Source organism: Ascaphus truei (assembly GCF_040206685.1).
Source record: "Ascaphus truei isolate aAscTru1 chromosome 3 unlocalized genomic scaffold, aAscTru1.hap1 SUPER_3_unloc_1, whole genome shotgun sequence".
NCBI classification, from domain to species: Eukaryota; Metazoa; Chordata; class Amphibia; order Anura; family Ascaphidae; genus Ascaphus; species Ascaphus truei.
The window spans coordinates 602,189-620,853 of NW_027453821.1; the positions used below are offsets into that span (position 1 = coordinate 602,189).

Consider the following 18,665-nt stretch of genomic DNA (forward strand, 5'->3'; position numbering starts at 1 on the left):
CATTGTGTGAGGATGAGTTTAAATTTCTATCTGTTCAGTTTCCACGTACACCGTTATTTTACTTTATACCTAAAATTCACAAACATTTAACTGCACCTCCGGGGAGACCTATTATTTCTGGTATTTCTTCCCTCACTTCAAATCTTTCACAATTTATAGATCACCATCTTCAACCTATAGTCACCGGTGGTAGATCCTATTTGCGAGACACGACACATACGCTACAAATTTTAAAAGATCTGAAATGGCAGCAAGGATACATTCTTGCGACAGCGGATGTAACATCCTTATACACAGTTATTGACCATCATCAAGGATGCCAGGCCGTGTCTCGCAAACTGGAACACTCCAGTGGCTATTCACGCACTAAGAGGGATTTCCTGATGGAAAGTATTTGGTTTATCTTAACACACAATTACTTTACCTTCAATTCCCACTATTACATTCAGAAATGTGGTACCGCCATGGGTACGAGGTTTGCTCCTAGTTATGCCAACTTATTTATGGATAGTTGGGAGGAGGAGTTCATTTGGAACAACTGTCCACTAGAAGCAAACCTGGTGCTCTGGCGGCGCTACATTGACGATGTGATTTTCATTTGGTCAGGCACTCAGGATTCTTTAAATGATTTTTGCACATATTTAAATCACAATCACCTTAATTTAAAATTCACCTGTAGTTTTAGTACTGAACACATTGACTTTTTGGACCTCCACATATATGTCAAAGATGATATATTGCACACAAAAACCTTTTTCAAGCCTGTGCAGGCAAATAACTATGTGCGCGCGGATAGTCACCATAATCCACAGTGGCTGCGAAACATTCCAAAGGGACAATTGGTACGTCTGAAACGTAACTGTTCAGAAGACGAGATTTTTAAGAAACAAGCAGAAGATCTAAAACAAAAATTCATTAATAGAAAATATCGAGAGGTTGAATTAAATGAGGCTTTTGATCAGGTAAATGAGATAAATAGGGACACTTTACTTCAATATGAGGTCAAAAAGAAGGAAACAATAAATACACGTCACAACCAGGTAGCGTTCATCACTCAATACAATGAGATGGCGCCAAAAATTAAACAAATTATAAATAAGCATTGGCCTATTTTATTACAAGATGAAATATTGGCAGATATCCTTCCAAAAAAAGCCAATATTATATTTTCTAAGGCAAATAACTTAAAATCTAAATTAGCCCCCAGTTGTCCGGTGAACCAAAAAAAGCAGAAACTAGGAGGGAATGTAAAAGGTTTCTTCACCTGTGCAAAATGCGTAGCATGTTCATTTAGTAAAAACTCAAAAAAATTTACATCTAGTGTTACTAATAAGAGTTACCCTATATATAATTTCATCAACTGCCACTCTACATATGTTATATATTTATTGCAATGCCCTTGTGGCTTGCAATATGTGGGCAGAACAGGGAGAACATTCCAGAGACGTGTCTATGAGCATATTTACAACATTAAAAAGGGCTTAGTGACACATAGTGTCTCACACCATTTCTCTCTGTACCATGATCAAAATCCCAAGGGTCTTATCTGTCAGGCAATTGAACAAGTTGATGTTAACCCCAGAGGGGGGAGTAGACTCCAGCAGGCCAGTATACGTGAGGCTTACTGGATATATGAACTTAAAACTCTCTCCCCTAAAGGAATGAATATCGATTTTGAACTCAAAGCCTTTTTATAATTATTTATTTGCGTCATTCTATTTTAAGTCATTAATTCATTGTTCTGCCATTGTATATTTTTAATGTCTTTTTAAATGTCTTTTTAAATGTTTTTAATGTTTTTCCTCTCTTTTTTCTGTTATCCCAATTAATGTTATATGTTTGTAATGTATGTTGATTAGCAACAGGCCTTTGTTCATGTGCTGTGATCTATTAGCCCTAAGTGGGGTTAATGCCATCCAATTAACCAACCAGGACTTTGGACTGATGGTATATATACCATGGAGACTATTAGACAAGCACATCCCTTGAAAAAGTACGCGCATGCGTACGAAACGCGTTGGGAAGTTCCAAGTTTTTAGAGTGTTTCACTGTGTGGAAGAAGTCTGCAGTTCCTAAGGAGAAATCTGCAGTCTCTGAAAAGTGTTTTAAAACCGGTGCGGCGATATTGCGGCTGCTGAGGAGGACTGGAGGACTGGAGACCTGTGAGCCGGTGGAGAAATTACAACGGAGGTGACGTCACGTCCGCCCAGAGGTCCCGTCATCTGAGTCACCAGCCTGGCATTCCAGTCACGTGTAGACGCCAGCCCAAGTGCTCCGGTCGCCATCTTGAGAGCCCAGCTGCACGCACCAGATCATTGCCTGTACCCTTCCAGCATTCTGTGAGTAGGGTTGTAATTTTACCCCTCCGGATGCGGTTCATGCACTTTCCACACAAATAAATTGCTTTTTATTAATATTTAGGCCGTGCTATTGTTTCATGTTTGTATGTCTTGTTTGTCATTATCTGTAAATTATCTGTGCATTTCCCCCCCCCCCCCCCTGTGTTGATTTACTGCACCATTATCTTTTTCTTTTCTTTTTTCCACATATACACTGCTGAGTTGAAATCATCACTATTCAGCATCCCAAGGACTGTATTTGGACTGTCACACCCTCCACTGGTCTGGTATTTACCCCCCCTTTGGCGCCGGTTTAACCTTTTTTCTCATTCTGTATGAGGAACAGGATACAGACGGAAAAAATAATATTTCTATATACAGTACAGTATATATATATATATATATATATATATATATTATACAGTACATTACAGTATATATTAATTAATATTCATATAAATGTGCATTTTTCATGTTTCTCTGTTTTACAAATGTTTTGTAAATGTTTATCCAATTTCAATCTGCCAGAAGAATGTAATAAAGACTGCTTTATGTATTATTCATGATTATTTTTATCTTTGTATTTTTTTTTATCCTGATGAAATAAAATAAATATTTATTCACATTCCTGGTAATCTTAATCATTAAACAACCACACCCCCTCCCCCCTACAGTATAAGAATGAATGAAAAAACAACATGAATCAGTTAATGTTTTTTTTTTACTCTCAATTCTCACAATGCTGTGCACATCAGATTTACATTTCAAATTCGAGAGGGGATTTTCCAAAGCGTTACCATAAAGAAAGCCGCAAAGGGTTTGGGGGTAGGGGGTTGGATGAGTCATGTGCACTAATCAGCTAGTTTACCATCTCAAAGAGGCTCAGAGTACACGCTGGCGCAATCAGGATAATCAGGCTATTGTTGCTCGGCTGCGGACGGACGGATTAAAAACACTGTGGAGGTGTCTGTCTAAAATAGTTTGTGTGTGCATGGGGGAGGGGTGAAGGATTAGTTGTGCTGCAGTTCAAAGAAATTTCACACTGTACTGTAGAGTACAGCACAGTAATTTCAAAAGGCAGTTCATCATACTGTAATAAATTGATCAATAAACACCCAAATACAGTACGTACATAAAAAGCAAGTCACTTTAACTCCCTGTGCCTCAGGCACCAAAACCAAACAGTACATTGTTTGTGCCTGCAAAATGTACTGTATATGCAAAGCGTAACGTACTGTATACTGAAACTAACAGCGCTATACAAAAACATGCTATTCATATTATTATAATATCAAGGTTGATGCCCTATGCAAATCAAATTCGAGAGGGAATTTTCCAAAGCGTTACCATAAAGAAAGCAGGAATGTGATTCAAACCAGACACATGTTCAAAGGAATGGTGTGGGAAAGATGTACTGCATTGCACAGAAGATAAGTTGAAATACCTTGCAGTGCAGTTAATTATACTGATTTAAATAGTCTAAAAATTAGAACCTGATGGAGACAATAATTTTAATAATGTGTGTTATGAAATTAAGTTAAAAACAAATTTATTGGGAGAGATCCTCAATTAAAATATACGGTCCTAAATACATAAATCCTATGTTAGCAACGAATTTAAAATCAGGTGGAGGAAGGGTAAACCAAAAAGGAGTACTGTATGTATCCCAAATAAATTCTAGGCTAGCTCTATACCCTCTAACGGGGCGGTAGAGAGGGTTCAAAGACAACAGCTCGCAAACGCCCCCCTGAGTTTTTACACGGCATTGCAGACAGCGAGAATAAAATGCTAATATCATGGGTGCGAAAATAACGCAGTTCACTCGGGCTAAAACGACACAAAACCGCACATAAACGGGATAATCTGAAATTCGCGGATCTAGCCGAGTTAGAATAAAGGCTGTCGCCACTGTACCAGCAACCGATCTCCAAGAAAGAGAGAACAGACCATATAATGTAGACAGCAAAAATATATTCTTATAACATACTACAAATGGAGGCTTACACTTAGGATGATAAAAAACAGCGTGATCAGCAGCAGATGGCAGGTATCACTGATAAAAAAACAGCGTTATCATCCTATCAGTGATACCTGCCATCTGCTGCTGATCACGCTGTTTTTTATCATTCTAAGTGTAAGCCTCCATTTGTAGTATGTTATAAGAATATATTTTTGCTGTCAACATTATATGGTCTGTTCTCTGTTTCTTGGAGATCGGTTGCTGGTAGTTGCTGCACACACCATGGGGAACATCCACCCCCTCAAAGTTGGATGACTGCTCCTTTTTGCTGCTTTTATGTGAGTAGCCATTCGTGAGCTCCCCACATAATTACTATATTCACTTTATGACATTTCTACACTATGTGATGTCTTTTTATTTTTGCATGGCTTCAAGCTGCGCGCCTCTGCATCTTTTGGAAGAATTCAATATGCAAGACTTTTGAAACAGTCTCATACCAAGGGTTGAGTGTGTCTGTTAAGCCTCTTATAATCAAGCACTTTAGTTCACTGTATATTGTCACATATTTTGTCATTATATTTTGGCACCTATTCATTTGGGCACTTATTATTTAATTTTTCACATATAAATTATATGCACATTATTGGGTTTGTTAGAGCGCTATCAAGCACCTTTTCTGTTATATAATCAGGTATAGTTGCCAGGTTATACTTTATAGTAACAGACAGTGGTAAATTTATAGTATCACTTTCAATGCTTGGTGACTATTACCACAAGTAGCAACAACAAATTGCATATAGATTCAGTTCAAACAAGAGCTGATTATCAACTCCATTAGTATCACAATGTAGCAATCATATTGTAACCTTCTACATGTGATGTCTAGCTCATATAGCCATATACTTAGAAGGCACACTAATATAGCCTAATGCTATGATATATGGTGAGATGACATCAGCCGCAGGAGATGTATGCCGTATACACCAGTGATGCCTCAAAACCGGGTTGTATGAATCCCTCTGAAATATGAGGAAGTTTCTCTGATGCACCTATTGTTTAGCCCAATGACATTGTGTTCAGACACACAGCAAGTGAGGTTTACTTACACACCTTAACCTCACTAATGTGTCTTCTATATATCAGTGAGAGTAATACAAGCTGCAGAATATGACAAGATAACTGCTACTTTGTATATAGTGCAGCTGATGTTTTAAAACAACTCCTCAGTCTCGCGTGAGAATGTTTTGATCCCTAGATACAAATAGTGAGGATCTTTCATTCCATTAGGCTATATTAGTGTTCCTTCTAAGTATATGGCTATATGAGCTAGACATCACATGTAGCAGGTTACAATATGATTGCTACATGGTGATACTAATGGAGTTGTTAATCAGCTCTGGTTTGAACTGAATCTATATGCAATTTGTTGTTGGCAGATATGGAACATGTCGGCCAGCTTGTAGAGTACACACTAAAGCTGGAGTATTGTCCTCCCCTGGCAGCGATGCATCCCACTGTGCAGGAAGAATGGATCTGAAACCGTGTAGTGGTACCTAGGTCCTAATCCCATCGGCTCGGTCTCTAATGATTAGTTCATATTACCTTCTCTCCAACCCCCCCCCCCCCCACCCTCCCCATTGAGGGCCATCCTCCATCACTGGACCGCTCCAGCTTGATTGTTCCCACCAGTTGAGTGCCGGCTCCTGATTTGGTTTAGCTGAGGAAAGGTCTCCACAGATTGGTCAGCACCCAGTCCTACATGCTTTCAGATGGAGGCAGGGAAAGTATTTAATCCAAAACTGACCAGGGCGCCATAGTTGATCTTGGGTAGGCTCAGTGTCTAAAGACTACCTGGTGTGAACTGTGGACCCTGTGGTGGGCACTTATTACTGGAGTATGGACAGATAAATTCACAGAGTACAAGGGTAAGCTAACTTCGGCAGCGCCATCTACCTAGCAAGTTAAGACTTTGTATGCTTAATTTGGTAAGCTATTGCTGTGTTCTTTTTCTGCGGTTTACTGCTGGGTTTGGACGAATAAACTCCAGTTTATTTAACACTTTTGTGTTCTGCCTGGTGCTTTATTATCTCTGGTAGTCTGGTTATCCCTGTATAATGACAGTGGGGAGAATGAGGGTATGCATAAGAGTTTTTGAAAAGGGCAGATTGTGGAAATGTTGCAGAGGGAAACCAGCCGTACAGTATTCAGCTACAGCCTGACTGTGAGAGAAGGGAAGGGAGGTGTATCGCACCCAGGCAGTGCGCTTTGGAAATTGGATGAATAGTAGTTTATTGATTGGGACAAAAAAAGTTACTGCAAATGGAGTAATTGGGCCTGGTTTAGATGCCCATGTAGTCTTCTCCCATCTATCTTTACACTGTAGATTTCTGTCTGGTTTGTTGATCTCATTCTCTCCTTATTATGATAGATCAGGAGTTCCTTAACTTTACTTCTCATGGACAAGTTCAATGTTAATAATGATTTTGATGATCGATAAAAATATGCACACAGCGTACCGGGGGTCAGGACCAAATAGCATTAATATTTATTGCAGGTTCACTGAACCTGACAGGTAAAATAACAAATCTAAAACAAAATATAATCTAAACACTGTCACCTAAGTAACTGGAGGGGATTCATAAGGCGCGCGAACAGCCCCCAACATGATCCCTGATGAAGCACACTGTTCTAAACCACATTGAGGTCACGTGAGGTTGTTCCAGCACGCACATCCATTGGCTGGGGCAGAGACCAGCAAGTGGCAGCAGAGGATCCACACTACCAAGTGAAGGTGCAGTCCTTGGCATCCTGCTATTCCAATTCCATGGTCAGTGTCGCCCCCCATCCACCCCCCTCTGGGGTATATTTTTTATTTTCTTGTCCCATATTGTCATTTGACTATCATTTATATAAAATGTGTCACAATGTGGGTTTTATAGTTAGCTGTTGATTCACATATTATTATGTTGGTTTCACTAGTTTCCTTTGTCACTTAGGTGACTGTTTAGATTATATTTTGTTTTAAGGAGTGAACCTGCAACAAATACTTACCCCTGGTGCGCTATGTGCATATTTTTATTGTGTTTCTGAGAAAAACCTTCAGGCTATCTCGCTTAGGAGTTATTGTGGAGTAACTCCATGTGCCCAGCAGCAAGGGGATCTGTCTTCTACCTACATCAGACAGCACGAGCACGGATTCCTTGATCTTTTTTCTAATCATTTTGATGACATACATGTACACTTATATAATTTGTATTTATTACTGTATTGATTATTTAAGTGTGAAAAGGAATTCACTATGTGAGCTGCCAGAAACAAATGTCAAGTCTTTGAAGGCCACCAACAAAAGTCATTAGGGGCCACTGAATATCCAGGAGCCATGGGTATAGCGTAAAGAGTACATCTTGTTAATTAAGTAGTGATAATTTTCATTAGTAATTTGCTTCAGTAATTTGATTAACAGATTGAAATAATTTGAGTTCTGTCTTTTTTGTTTTCTACTTTTAGAGAATTGCCTGAATGAGAAGCAGATCTGGAGCGCTGATATGTCCAGAAGCAGGTTCATTCCTCCCAGTCCGAAAGAGTCAAAAACCAATGATTCCTGCCACATGTTGGACACGTGCAACAAACCAATGCCACCTTTTAATTGTACAGAGTGGGGCAAGCAGTTAAGTACTAAGGGCAGCCTCCTCAGACACCAGAATATTCATACTGGCGAGAAACCTTTCACATGTGCAGAATGTGGGAAAATCTTTTCAACGAAGTGCGACATCCTCAGACACGAGATGATTCACACAGGAGAGAAACCTTTCACATGTACAGAGTGTGGGAAAAGCTTTTCACAAAATAGTGACCGCCTGAAACATGAGAAGATTCACACAGGGGAGAAACCTTTCACGTGTACAGAGTGTGGGAAAAAATATTCTCGGAAGTGCAGCCTCCACAGACACCAGAGTAGTCACACAGGGGAGAAACCTTTCACATGTACAGAGTGTGAGAAAAGCTTTTCACGGAAGAGCATTCTCCTGAAACACCATAGGATTCATACAGGGGTTAAACCTTTCACATGTACAGAGTGTGGGAAATGCTTTTCACGGAAGAGTGGCCTCCTCATACACCACAGGATGCATACAGGGGAGAAACCTTTCCCCTGTACAGAGTGTGGCAAACAATTCCGTACTCAGGGCAGCCTCCACAGCCACGAGCGGCTTCATACAGGGGAGAAACTTTTCACATGTACAGAATGTGGGAAACAATTCATTGGAAAGTCCAGTCTCCTCATACACCATAGGAGTCATACAGGGGAGAAACCTTTCCCATGTACAGTGTGTGGCAAACAATTCCGTATTCAGAGCAGTCTCCACAGCCACGAGAGGGTTCATACAGGAGAGAAACCTTTCACATGTACAGAGTGTGGCAAACAATTCAGTACTCAGAGCAGCCTTCTCAGCCACGTGAGGGTTCATACAAGGGAAAAACCGTTCACATGTACAGAATGTGGGAAACAATTCTGTTCTCTGAGCAGCCTCTTAAGCCATGAGAGGATTCATACAGGAGAGAAACCTTTCAAATGTACAGAATGTGGGAAAAGCTTCTCATGGAAAATCAGCCTCCTCGCCCACCACAGGATTCACACAGGGGAGAAAGCCTTCACATGTACAGAGTGTGGGAAACAATTCAGTCAAAATAGCTGTCTCATCACACACCACAGGATTCACACAGGAGAGAAACCATTTACATGTACAGAGTGTGGGAAGAAATTCTGTTCTCAAAGAAGCCTCCTCAGCCATGAGAGGATTCACACAGGGGAGAAACCGTTCACATGTGCAGTGTGTGGTAAAAGCTTTTCATGGAAAATCAGCCTCCTCACCCACCACAGGATTCATACAGGGGAGAAAGCCTTCACATGTACAGAGTGTGGGAAAGAATTCAGTCAAAATAGCAGTCTCCTCACACACCATAGGATGCACACAGGGGAGAAACCATTCACATGTACAGAGTGTGGGAAGAAATTCAGTTCCCAGAGCAGCCTCCTCACCCATGAGAGGATTCATACAGGGGAGAAACCTTTCACATGTGCAGAGTGTGGGAAAAGTTTTTCACAGAAGAGCAGCCTCCTGCAACACCATAGGATGCACACAGGGGAGAAAGCCTTCACATGTGCAGAGTGCGGGAAACAATTCAGTACTCGGGGCAGACTCCTATGCCACGAGAGTATACATACAGGGGAGAAACCTTTCACGTGTGCAGAGTGTGGGAAAAGCTTTTCACGGAAGATCCGCCTCCTTACACACCACTGGATTCATACAGGGGAGAAAGCCTTCACATGTGCAGAGTGTGGGAAACAATTCAGTGAAAAGTACATTCTCCACAAACACCAGAGGATTCATGCAGGGGAGAAGATAGCATTCACGTGCACAAAGTGTGGGAAACAATTCAGTGAAAAGAGCAACCTCCGCAGACACCAGAGAATTCATACAGGGGTGAAACCTTTCACATGTGTAGAGTGTGGGAAACGCTTTTCACAGCAGACCCAACTCCTTTCACACCAGAGGATTCACACAGGGGAAAAACCTTTCAAATGTACAGAATGTGGGAAACAATTCAGTCAACAAAGCAGTCTCCTCAAACACCAGAGAATTCATACAGGGGAAAAACCTTTCACATGTACAGTGTGTGGGAAAAGCTTTTCCCGGAAGAGTCACCTCCTCAGACACGAGAGGATTCATACAGATAGAAACCATTTGCTTGTTCAGAGTAGGGTTGGGCAATAAACAGGTAGCATAGCAATACCACAGTAATAAAATTGGCTGTAACAATGCTTACTATTATTTTTTAACTATGATATTCCTCTGTCTGCTGGCTGAAGAGAGCTGAGTGGGGCAGGTCTGGCTGAGAGAAGAGTGGGGTTGGGGCAGGTCTGGCTGAGAAAAGAGTGGTGGTGGGTCTGGCAGAGAGAGAGGAGGGTGCAGGTTTGGCATAAAGTGGAGGAGGTTGGTCTGCCAGAGAGGAATGGCTGGGTGTGGCAGAGAGAGAGAACAGGGGCAACTATGGCAGAGCAAAGAAGGGGGCTGGTCTGGCAGGGTGAGTGAAAGGGGGTTGGTCTAGCAGAGAGAGAGAGAGAGAGTAGTAGGGGGTGGGTCTGGCATAGAGAGGAGGGTCGACGAGTAGGGGGCGTATTGTAGAGTTGGGTCTGAGCAGAGGGAGCATATATGTTAGACAGAGGAGGGCGTGGGTCTGTCAGAGAAAGGAAGAGCAGGGGGCAGGTCTGTCATAGAGAGAGGAGTGGGAAGGTCTGGAAGAAAATGGAGGGGCGGGCATTGCAGACAGGAGTGGGCATGTCTAGCAGAGAGGAGTGGGTCTGGCAGAGAGAAAGGAGTGGGGTGGTCCTGGCAGAGGAGGGGACAGGTCTGGCAGAGAGAGAGGAGGGGGCAGATATTGTAGAGAGAAGAGTGGGCAAGTCTGGCATAGAGAGAGGAGGTGGAGGCTCTGCCATAGAGAGAGGAAGGGAAGGTTGTGGCAGAAATGAGGGGATGGGTCTGGCAGAGAACGAGGAGGGGGTGGGTCTGGCAGAGAGATAGGAGGGGATGGGTCTGGCAGAGAAAGAGGAGTGGGTGGGTCTGGCAGAGAGATAGGAGGGGGTGGGTCTGGCAGAGAGATAGGATTGGTGGGTCTGGCAGAGAAAGAGGAGGGGTGGGTCTGGCACAGAAAGAGAAGGGGGTGGTTCTGGCAGAGAGATAGGATTGGTGGGTCTGGCAGAGATAGAGAAGGGGGTGGGTCTGGCAGAGAGAGGAGGGGGTGGTTCTGGCAGAGAAAGTGGAAGGGCAGGTTATGGCAGAGAGATAGGAGGGGGTGGTTCTGGCAGAGAAAGTGGAAGGGCAGGTTATGGCAGAGAGATAGGAGGGGATGGGTCTGGCAGAGAGATAGGAGGGGGTGGGTCTGGCAGAGAGATAGGAGGGGGTGGGTCTGGCAGAGAGATAGGATTGGTGGGTCTGGCAGAGAAAGAGAAGGGGTGGGTCTGGCAGAGATAGAGGAGGGGGTGGGTCTGGCAGAGATAGAGGAGGGGGTGGGTCTGGCAGAGAAAGTAGAAGGGCAGGTTATGGCAGAGAGAGTTTGTAAATGTAATTAAAATTATTTGGAATCCATGTTTTCTGATAGAATCTGTTTTGTTTCTCTGGACTATTCAGACAGAACTGAGAGATTGTGTAATATAAGAAAAACATATTTAATGGAAATAATTGATTTGTAGGAAAGTTAGAACAAGTGAATTGTTTATAGTATATTTTGGGAACAAGATTAAGCCTGACTAAGGCCAAGATAGTCTTTGTGCCCAGATGTTTTCAAGGATTGTTTAATTGTATTATTATTTCATGCTAACAAACTATGCATTGGTTAAATTAATAGCTAGGATTTAGTATATGAATCTGTTTTTAGAGTTGACATACGTCAGAACGGAAAGATTTGTTTTCAGATATTTCAGATATGTCATTTGATGTTGGATAAGAGGAAATGCACAATTACATGTGACAGGGTCTCCCACTGGGCTCCCCTTGGTCCCCCTCACCTCCACTGCGGGCGGGAGTGCTGCTGGGGCGAAGCGGCTGCCCGCTGAGGAGTGCACGTGCACCAGGCGAACGCCGGTAGTCCGGGGAGGTTTGCGGACAGTTGCGGCGCCATCTTGGCTGCGATTGTGCATGCGCAAGATGCCACGCATGCGCAGAGTAGATGTGCGAGCGGCCATTAGATGGAGAAGGCTCTGTGGGGTCTACAGGCCCTAGCATGCATAGGGGCAGGTAGTCAGGTGCACCAGAACAGCCAATAGGGCTGCAGCATCCCCTGCTAGGGGAATATAGATACATTTTGCGTGCTGCAGCCACGTTAGTCGGAGCTGGGATGCCATCAGGTTAGGGTGTGTGCAGGTGTCTGTGGCACCTGCACTAGGCCAGAGATCCCCCATTAGGCCCCAGCTAGGCCCATAGATAGGGACACTGCCCTGTAGTACCAGAGTGAGGGACACAGCTGCACCCTGACATCAGGTGATCTGGGACCAGACACCTGCATCAAAGAAACATTGCATATGGTGGTACAATCCATGCGGGACCCACCCAACGTAGAGGCCGAGGTTTCGCGATTACCATGTAGAAAATAGCTGAAGCGCTCAAATGCAGGTATAATCTCAGAAATAACAATAAGCCAAACCACTATACCAGGGTACTAACAATTGATATAGTACCTATTGTGTGATATACTGGATCCGTGGATCCAATCAGCATCGCTGCGTGCCCGGGTGTGGACATACCCAGCAGGTACCTCATCTCACCAAGTGCACTGACCATACACGGGCTAGTGGGGCAGCCCTGTCTCACACGTGGGTGGGGGATTGGTCCTGTGGACACTGGGACGGTCTGGTGCCTGGAGCACCTTAGTACATTGAGGTAAACCCCACTGGGGTGTGGACACGGTTTTGGGGAGGCACAGTGAGGGGGTATGGCCCTGTGAGTGGGTATCTTATCTTTATTATTGGTTCTATGTGCTGTATAGTAAACTGTGATGCTTTACACGTGTGTATTCTTTATTGTCCTGTAACGGGGTCATTCCACATACTAGAATCCCATTACAGGTGGAGGCGCTAGCGAGCACCAACTCAGGTACACCCCAGGTTCCCAGCAGCGGAGGTTCAGGTTTCCTGTGAGCCACAGGTATCGCATTGCATCACACACAACATAGCCACACATCTCCCAGGGGGTGGGGGAAAGTGCGTTTCATATAAATAAGAACAAATAAAAAAAAACTTTATTCTTCTTCATCTTTGATCAATCTTTCCTATTATTTTCAATGGCGAGCCAGCCAGGAGATTCAAGACTCACCCCTGCGACCGGGACACATTATGATGCCCCATAGAATATGAGTTCAGCTTTTTTGTTTATTGCTTGGGAACATATTTCATTATTTGGTTAATATTATGTAACGGCTGGACCCCCCTTGTCTGACCCACCCAATCTCACATTGGCCCGTGTGGTCTAACCGGTCCCCATTACAAGGTCGTGTGTGGTGGTGCACCTGCGAGTAACAGGACTCCTGAGTCTCCCGCTTGATGGTATTAGGGGATGTCATCAGGACAGGTAGCTGAGGTAGTGGGTACGAGTCCAACTTACTTCACGTGCAGCGCCTCCACCTCATCAGGATCTATGCTTCCGCAGGGAGATGGTCCTGGTGAGGAACTCCTTCTCGGTGGTGACTGCCACTGCAGAGTAATCTCACACTCACACAGTGGGGGTTTCTTTGAACAAGGCATCTTTATTATATGCTTGGATGTAGCAGACTGCCCCATGCAGCTGCCGGCTCTAGCCGCACATCTTTCCGTGCTGTCCCTTTGCCAGGTATGCCCTCCCGTATTGAAGTGGGATTCCCTTTCTCCTAGGGAGATCACCACTGTGCCAGGTCCCTGGACACAGTGTGGCTTAGACAGACTTGATTGGTCACTCTGCTACCGCTAGTTACAGCACTAGGGTCACAAAAGTATTCCTCCAATCCCTTATGCAGGAAGATACATTCTACCAGATGCTTCTCTGCCAACCTTGCAACACTTTTCAACAACACTAACTGACAGTGTTGTGCCCTTTATACCTCAGGGGGCAGGCGCATCTCTGATGTCACTATCCAGGGACTCAGAGCATACAGCCACTCCCTTCCTTACACAGGGCACCACACCAGGGTGTGAGGGAAAACCTCCATAACTACTGTTGGCAGGCCTGTACTTACCAGGACTTACTGCCAACAGGGAAGATGTATGCAGTCATTATTATGCATGGCTACATACTCCCCCTGGTTAATACCCACCGTCCGGGCTGGGACCTAAATTTGGTGTACCTTGCGCCAGGAAACACTGCAAAAGAACACACAAATAACATAGCAAACATCATTACATTGACATAATAATGCAAGCCCATCTCACTCCTGACCAGTAGGGAGCGCTAAAGAAAACAGCAGACCACTCTATTGGTTAATCAATAATAATGCCGAGGATCTGGCTTCTTCACCTCCCGCCCCGCAGCATCATGCACAGTCACGCTGTATTCCCGTGGTACCCCTCGCTCATTACAATACACCACTTTGTGCATGTACACACTGCGTCCTATCTTCCAGACCCGCATAAGTTGAGCTACCCTCTGCTCGGCCTGCATCCCTTTAATGGCTCCCCCTTTCTCTATGAAATAATGTTGGATATCATTTTTGAGCCATCTCTCCCTATTCTCCTCTATCTCTCTCATTAGAGGTTCCGGGACATACGGGTAATCAAGCCCATGCGACCTTCTGTATTTTGCCGCAATAGCCCGTTCAGCTCGGCACACCCTGGTCAAGCTACTTTGGCCAGCCGCCCCAGGCAACACCCATGATAGGGGCTCATCTGTTTCTACCGGGTCATCCAACCCTGCGGACCCCTTAGGGATAATAAGGCCTGCCTGGATACGATCCCACCTTACCCTTAGGGCCCTAAGGTATGCCTCGTCGTCAAAGTCACCGGCAGCCCACCAGTGATCAACCACCCCCTCCCTCTCTAAGATAAAGCGGGTGCGGTCGAACCAGGATACATACCCCTCGTACAATGGGGCCCACCACCTAGTCTCCTTCTGTTCTTCGGAGCTAGGGTCTATAGCCTCTTCTATGGACTCCTCATCAGGCCCACCAGAAGATACCCCAGACGTACCCTTAGATCGCTCAACAACTCCTTTATACTGGGAGGTGTTTCTCACTGTAATACTTAGCACTCTAGGGCAATCGCTGGATACTGACACTTGTCGGGACATCCTCCCTCTTCCCTCCGACCCATCATCCGAAGTTCCCAAGTCCAGGCTTCCAGTCCGATCATCGGAAGGACCCCGTGACTCCCCAGACAACCTTAAGCTGGAACTGGACCCAAATAAAATAGTGACGGGTACAGGGGCTTTAGCTAGGGCCTTGGGGCTAACCTTGGGTGTGGACGGGGTTTGGGGACGGGACCGAACAGTAGGCATTGACAGGGTTACGACCTGCTCTCCAGCGATACCTGCCTTAACATCGCCACAAAGTCCGTTCTTGTCTCCAGCAGCGGGGCTTCTGGTTCTGCAACTCGAACGCCCGTTCCCCCTGGTAGTAGGGGATCGTTTCCCGCTGCTCGACCGCAGAGGCGCCACCATCTCCCACTCGATGCCGCTCTGGTCCTCCGGAACCACCTCCGCACATGCACGTGCTGCGACGCCATCTTGGGATGGATCCCCAATCGGGATCTCTTCCTCCACGAGGACATCCGCCAACGCCCGTCTGCTGCGCGATCATGTCTGGCTCTGGACTCGCTCTTCCTGCTCTTCCACCCCTTGGTTCTGCAACAGGCACGGTGTCTTAGTACCTCGCAGGGTCGGGGTGGATCGACCTCCATCCGATCCACTAGTCACCACGGCCGTGGGACTCCGGCGATCGGGTGGTCGCGGTACGGGAGACACTCGACTCCGTGTCTCCACACCACGAGGAATTGCATCCCTCCATGGCGTACCAATGGTATGACAGTCTCTTCTTATGACTGTCTTACTCGCCAGCCTTGCACACTCCTCGTCCGAGGATTCTAGCTTGCAATTCGGCCGAGGCATCCCAGTAGGAGACCGGCGATGGGCTCCTCGGTGATCACCTCTCCGATGTCTGGGTTTCTCCGTCGGAAGCACCAGAGCTGACTCCGACTCCGCGGGACTTGCACTCTTGTTCCAGAGGGCTCCCGGCTGCTCTTCTATCGGCATCGGGACATTTCCGGTCACTCCCACAGCTTGCACCGGTACGAATGTGGTCATGGGCCACATATAGTGCAGTCCATAGTGGGGGCATCGGGCCTCGCTGCCCACGGCTCCGCCCGGCAGTCTGCACTGCAGGCAAAGACACGCCACAGTCTCCACACCCTCCACACGGATTACCAGGAAGCCTCCTGGAGCCGAATAAGGGTGGGTGGAGATCACCGGACCCTGGTCCACTTTGTCAGCAGCTTCAGCCATTTTTACCAGCGGAGGCACTCGTCTCAGAGGTCTATATTGGTCAATGGCTCTTCGCAACTGAAAGGCATGGGTGGATGTAGCAACCCTTCCTCCCATTTTCTCTGTCGACATCCGGTGGAACCGCAAACCACTCCCCCTGGTTGAAACTAGGGGGATGTCTCGTAGACTTGTAGGCTGACCCAGCACAGGTGCGGAGTGAGTCATAGTCCATGAGGACGCGGCTCCAGCTTTCGCGCCAAACTCCCCATCGGGGTGGAGTTTTCTCGTTGGCGCCAATCCTGGCCAGCAATTAGCAAACTGCAAAGTTGCAAGACTTTCTGCAGCATGCCCACGCGGTGTCCCGGGAACGCGGGAACCGCCATCTTGGTAAGTATTGTCTTTTTTTTCATTGAAGGCAGCGTCTGGCTGTTTGTTAATTGGGGTATAACAAAGTCCATTTCGTTCCTCCCATCGGATCACACTGTCATGCTCATTATTCTCAGGGGTATCATCCCGAGAACAAAAACATGATAAACACGGCGCAGCCACGGCTTTCACGCCATTCCAGAGCAAACACACAAGAGTCTCTCCTGTAGCTTGTTCTTCGTCCACGCACAGTTCATATGCGTGTTCTTCCTCTGACCGCAATCCTGGACCTTCTGCTCTATGCAGATCCTCCATTCTTGTGGTTCTCTCTCCCCGCCATCCTGGACCTTCTACTCTATGCAGATCCTTCATTCTGACGGTTCTCTCTTGATCGTTGAACACCGATTTCCTGTACATGGAGCTCCACTCTGCTGGGCAGCTACCACATCCGTACAATAAACATGCCTTGTGCACCACCTTGTGTACCTAACGTAGATCTGACTCGTGTTTGCACTACCTCAGGCTAGGCTCACTCTTTCTGTGTCTACTGTAACACGTTCCTCCATTCTGTGCTCCTTGGTAAGTGATCTGGAATGGAGACTAGAGTACTCTGGCTCTTCCATGCAGTACTTTGGGCGTCGACCTACTTTTGGCTAGCCTAGTGCGGACCCTTCCAGAATTCCTGCCCTCAGTTACCAGTTTACCCATTCAGGCGTCCCCCGCTAGCACTACCTCAAGGCGACTATAACAGCAATAGCCCCCGGCTCCAGACTCACTAACCCCTAACGGATCCCAAGGCGTCTTTGCGGCATGCAGCTCCAGCATCTCCCTGACTACCCCTGGCTCCGTCCCACGCAGCACAAAGTGGCAGCAGACACTTTCCCTGTTTCCTAATGTGTGCCTAGCAAAAGCCTGTCCTGTTAACAGGTATCTCAGCAGCGCCTCCAATTGTAACGGCTGGACCCCCCTTGTCTGACCCACCCAATCTCACATTGGCCCGTGTGGTCTAACCGGTCCCCATTACAAGGTCGTGTGTGGTGGTGCAGCTGCGAGTAACAGGACTCCTGAGTCTCCCGCTTGATGGTATTAGGGGATGTCATCAGGACAGGTAGCTGAGGTAGTGGGTACGAGTCCAACTTACTTCACGTGCAGAGCCTCCACCTCATCAGGATCTATGCTTCCGCAGGGAGATGGTCCTGGTGAGGAACTCCTTCTCGGTGGTGACCGCCACTGCAGAGTAATCTCACACTCACACAGTGGGGGTATCTTTGAACAAGGCATCTTTATTATATGCTTGGATGTAGCAGACTGCCCCATGCAGCTGCCGGCTCTAGCCGCACATCTTTCCGTGCTGTCCCTTTGCCAGGTACGCCCTCCCGTATTGAAGTGGGATTCCCTTTCTCCTAGGGAGATCACCACTGTGCCAGGTCCCTGGACACAGTGTGGCTTAGACAGACTTGATTGGTCACTCTGCTACCGCTAGTTACAGCACTAGGGTCACAAAAGTATTCCTCCAATCCCTTATGCAGGAAGATACATTCTACCAGATGCTTCTCTGCCAACCTTGCAACACTTTTCAACAACACTAACTGACAGTGTTGTGCCCTTTATACCTCAGGGGGCAGGCGCATCTCTGATGTCACTATCCAGGGACTCAGAGCATACAGCCACTCCCTTCCTTACACAGGGCACCACACCAGGGTGTGAGGGAAAACCTCCATAACTACTGTTGGCAGGCCTGTACTTACCAGGACTTACTGCCAACAGGGAAGATGTATGCAGTCATTATTATGCATGGCTACAATTAGAAGAAAAAATGTCCATGATTATTGAGTGAAATATCTTATCACTCTATGGCAGGGGTGGCCAAGCCTTCAGTGCTTCCTATGTGGCCCCTGAAAAAAGGGGGGGAAAGTGACTGCAAGAAGACCATAGAGACATGGGAGAGGAGAAGCCAGAGGGCCCCGTAACCAGCTCCTCTCCTGAGCTCCTGTTTACCAGCTA

The 18,665-nt window shown here is 46.2% G+C and overlaps 1 protein-coding gene across 2 annotated transcripts in view; it reads left to right on the top strand.

The window, feature by feature from the left end:
* Window positions 1-10,120, top strand: part of LOC142473306 (uncharacterized) — a 56,161-nt gene extending 46,041 nt beyond the window's left edge. For both annotated transcript variants that reach the window (XM_075580502.1, XM_075580503.1), the window contains exon 5: window positions 7,807-10,120. In XM_075580502.1, the coding sequence (XP_075436617.1) occupies window positions 7,807-10,073 (2,267 nt within the window). In that variant the 3' untranslated portion in view covers window positions 10,074-10,120. The remainder of the gene's footprint in view (window positions 1-7,806) is intronic.
* Window positions 10,121-18,665: the final 8,545 nt, after the last annotated feature.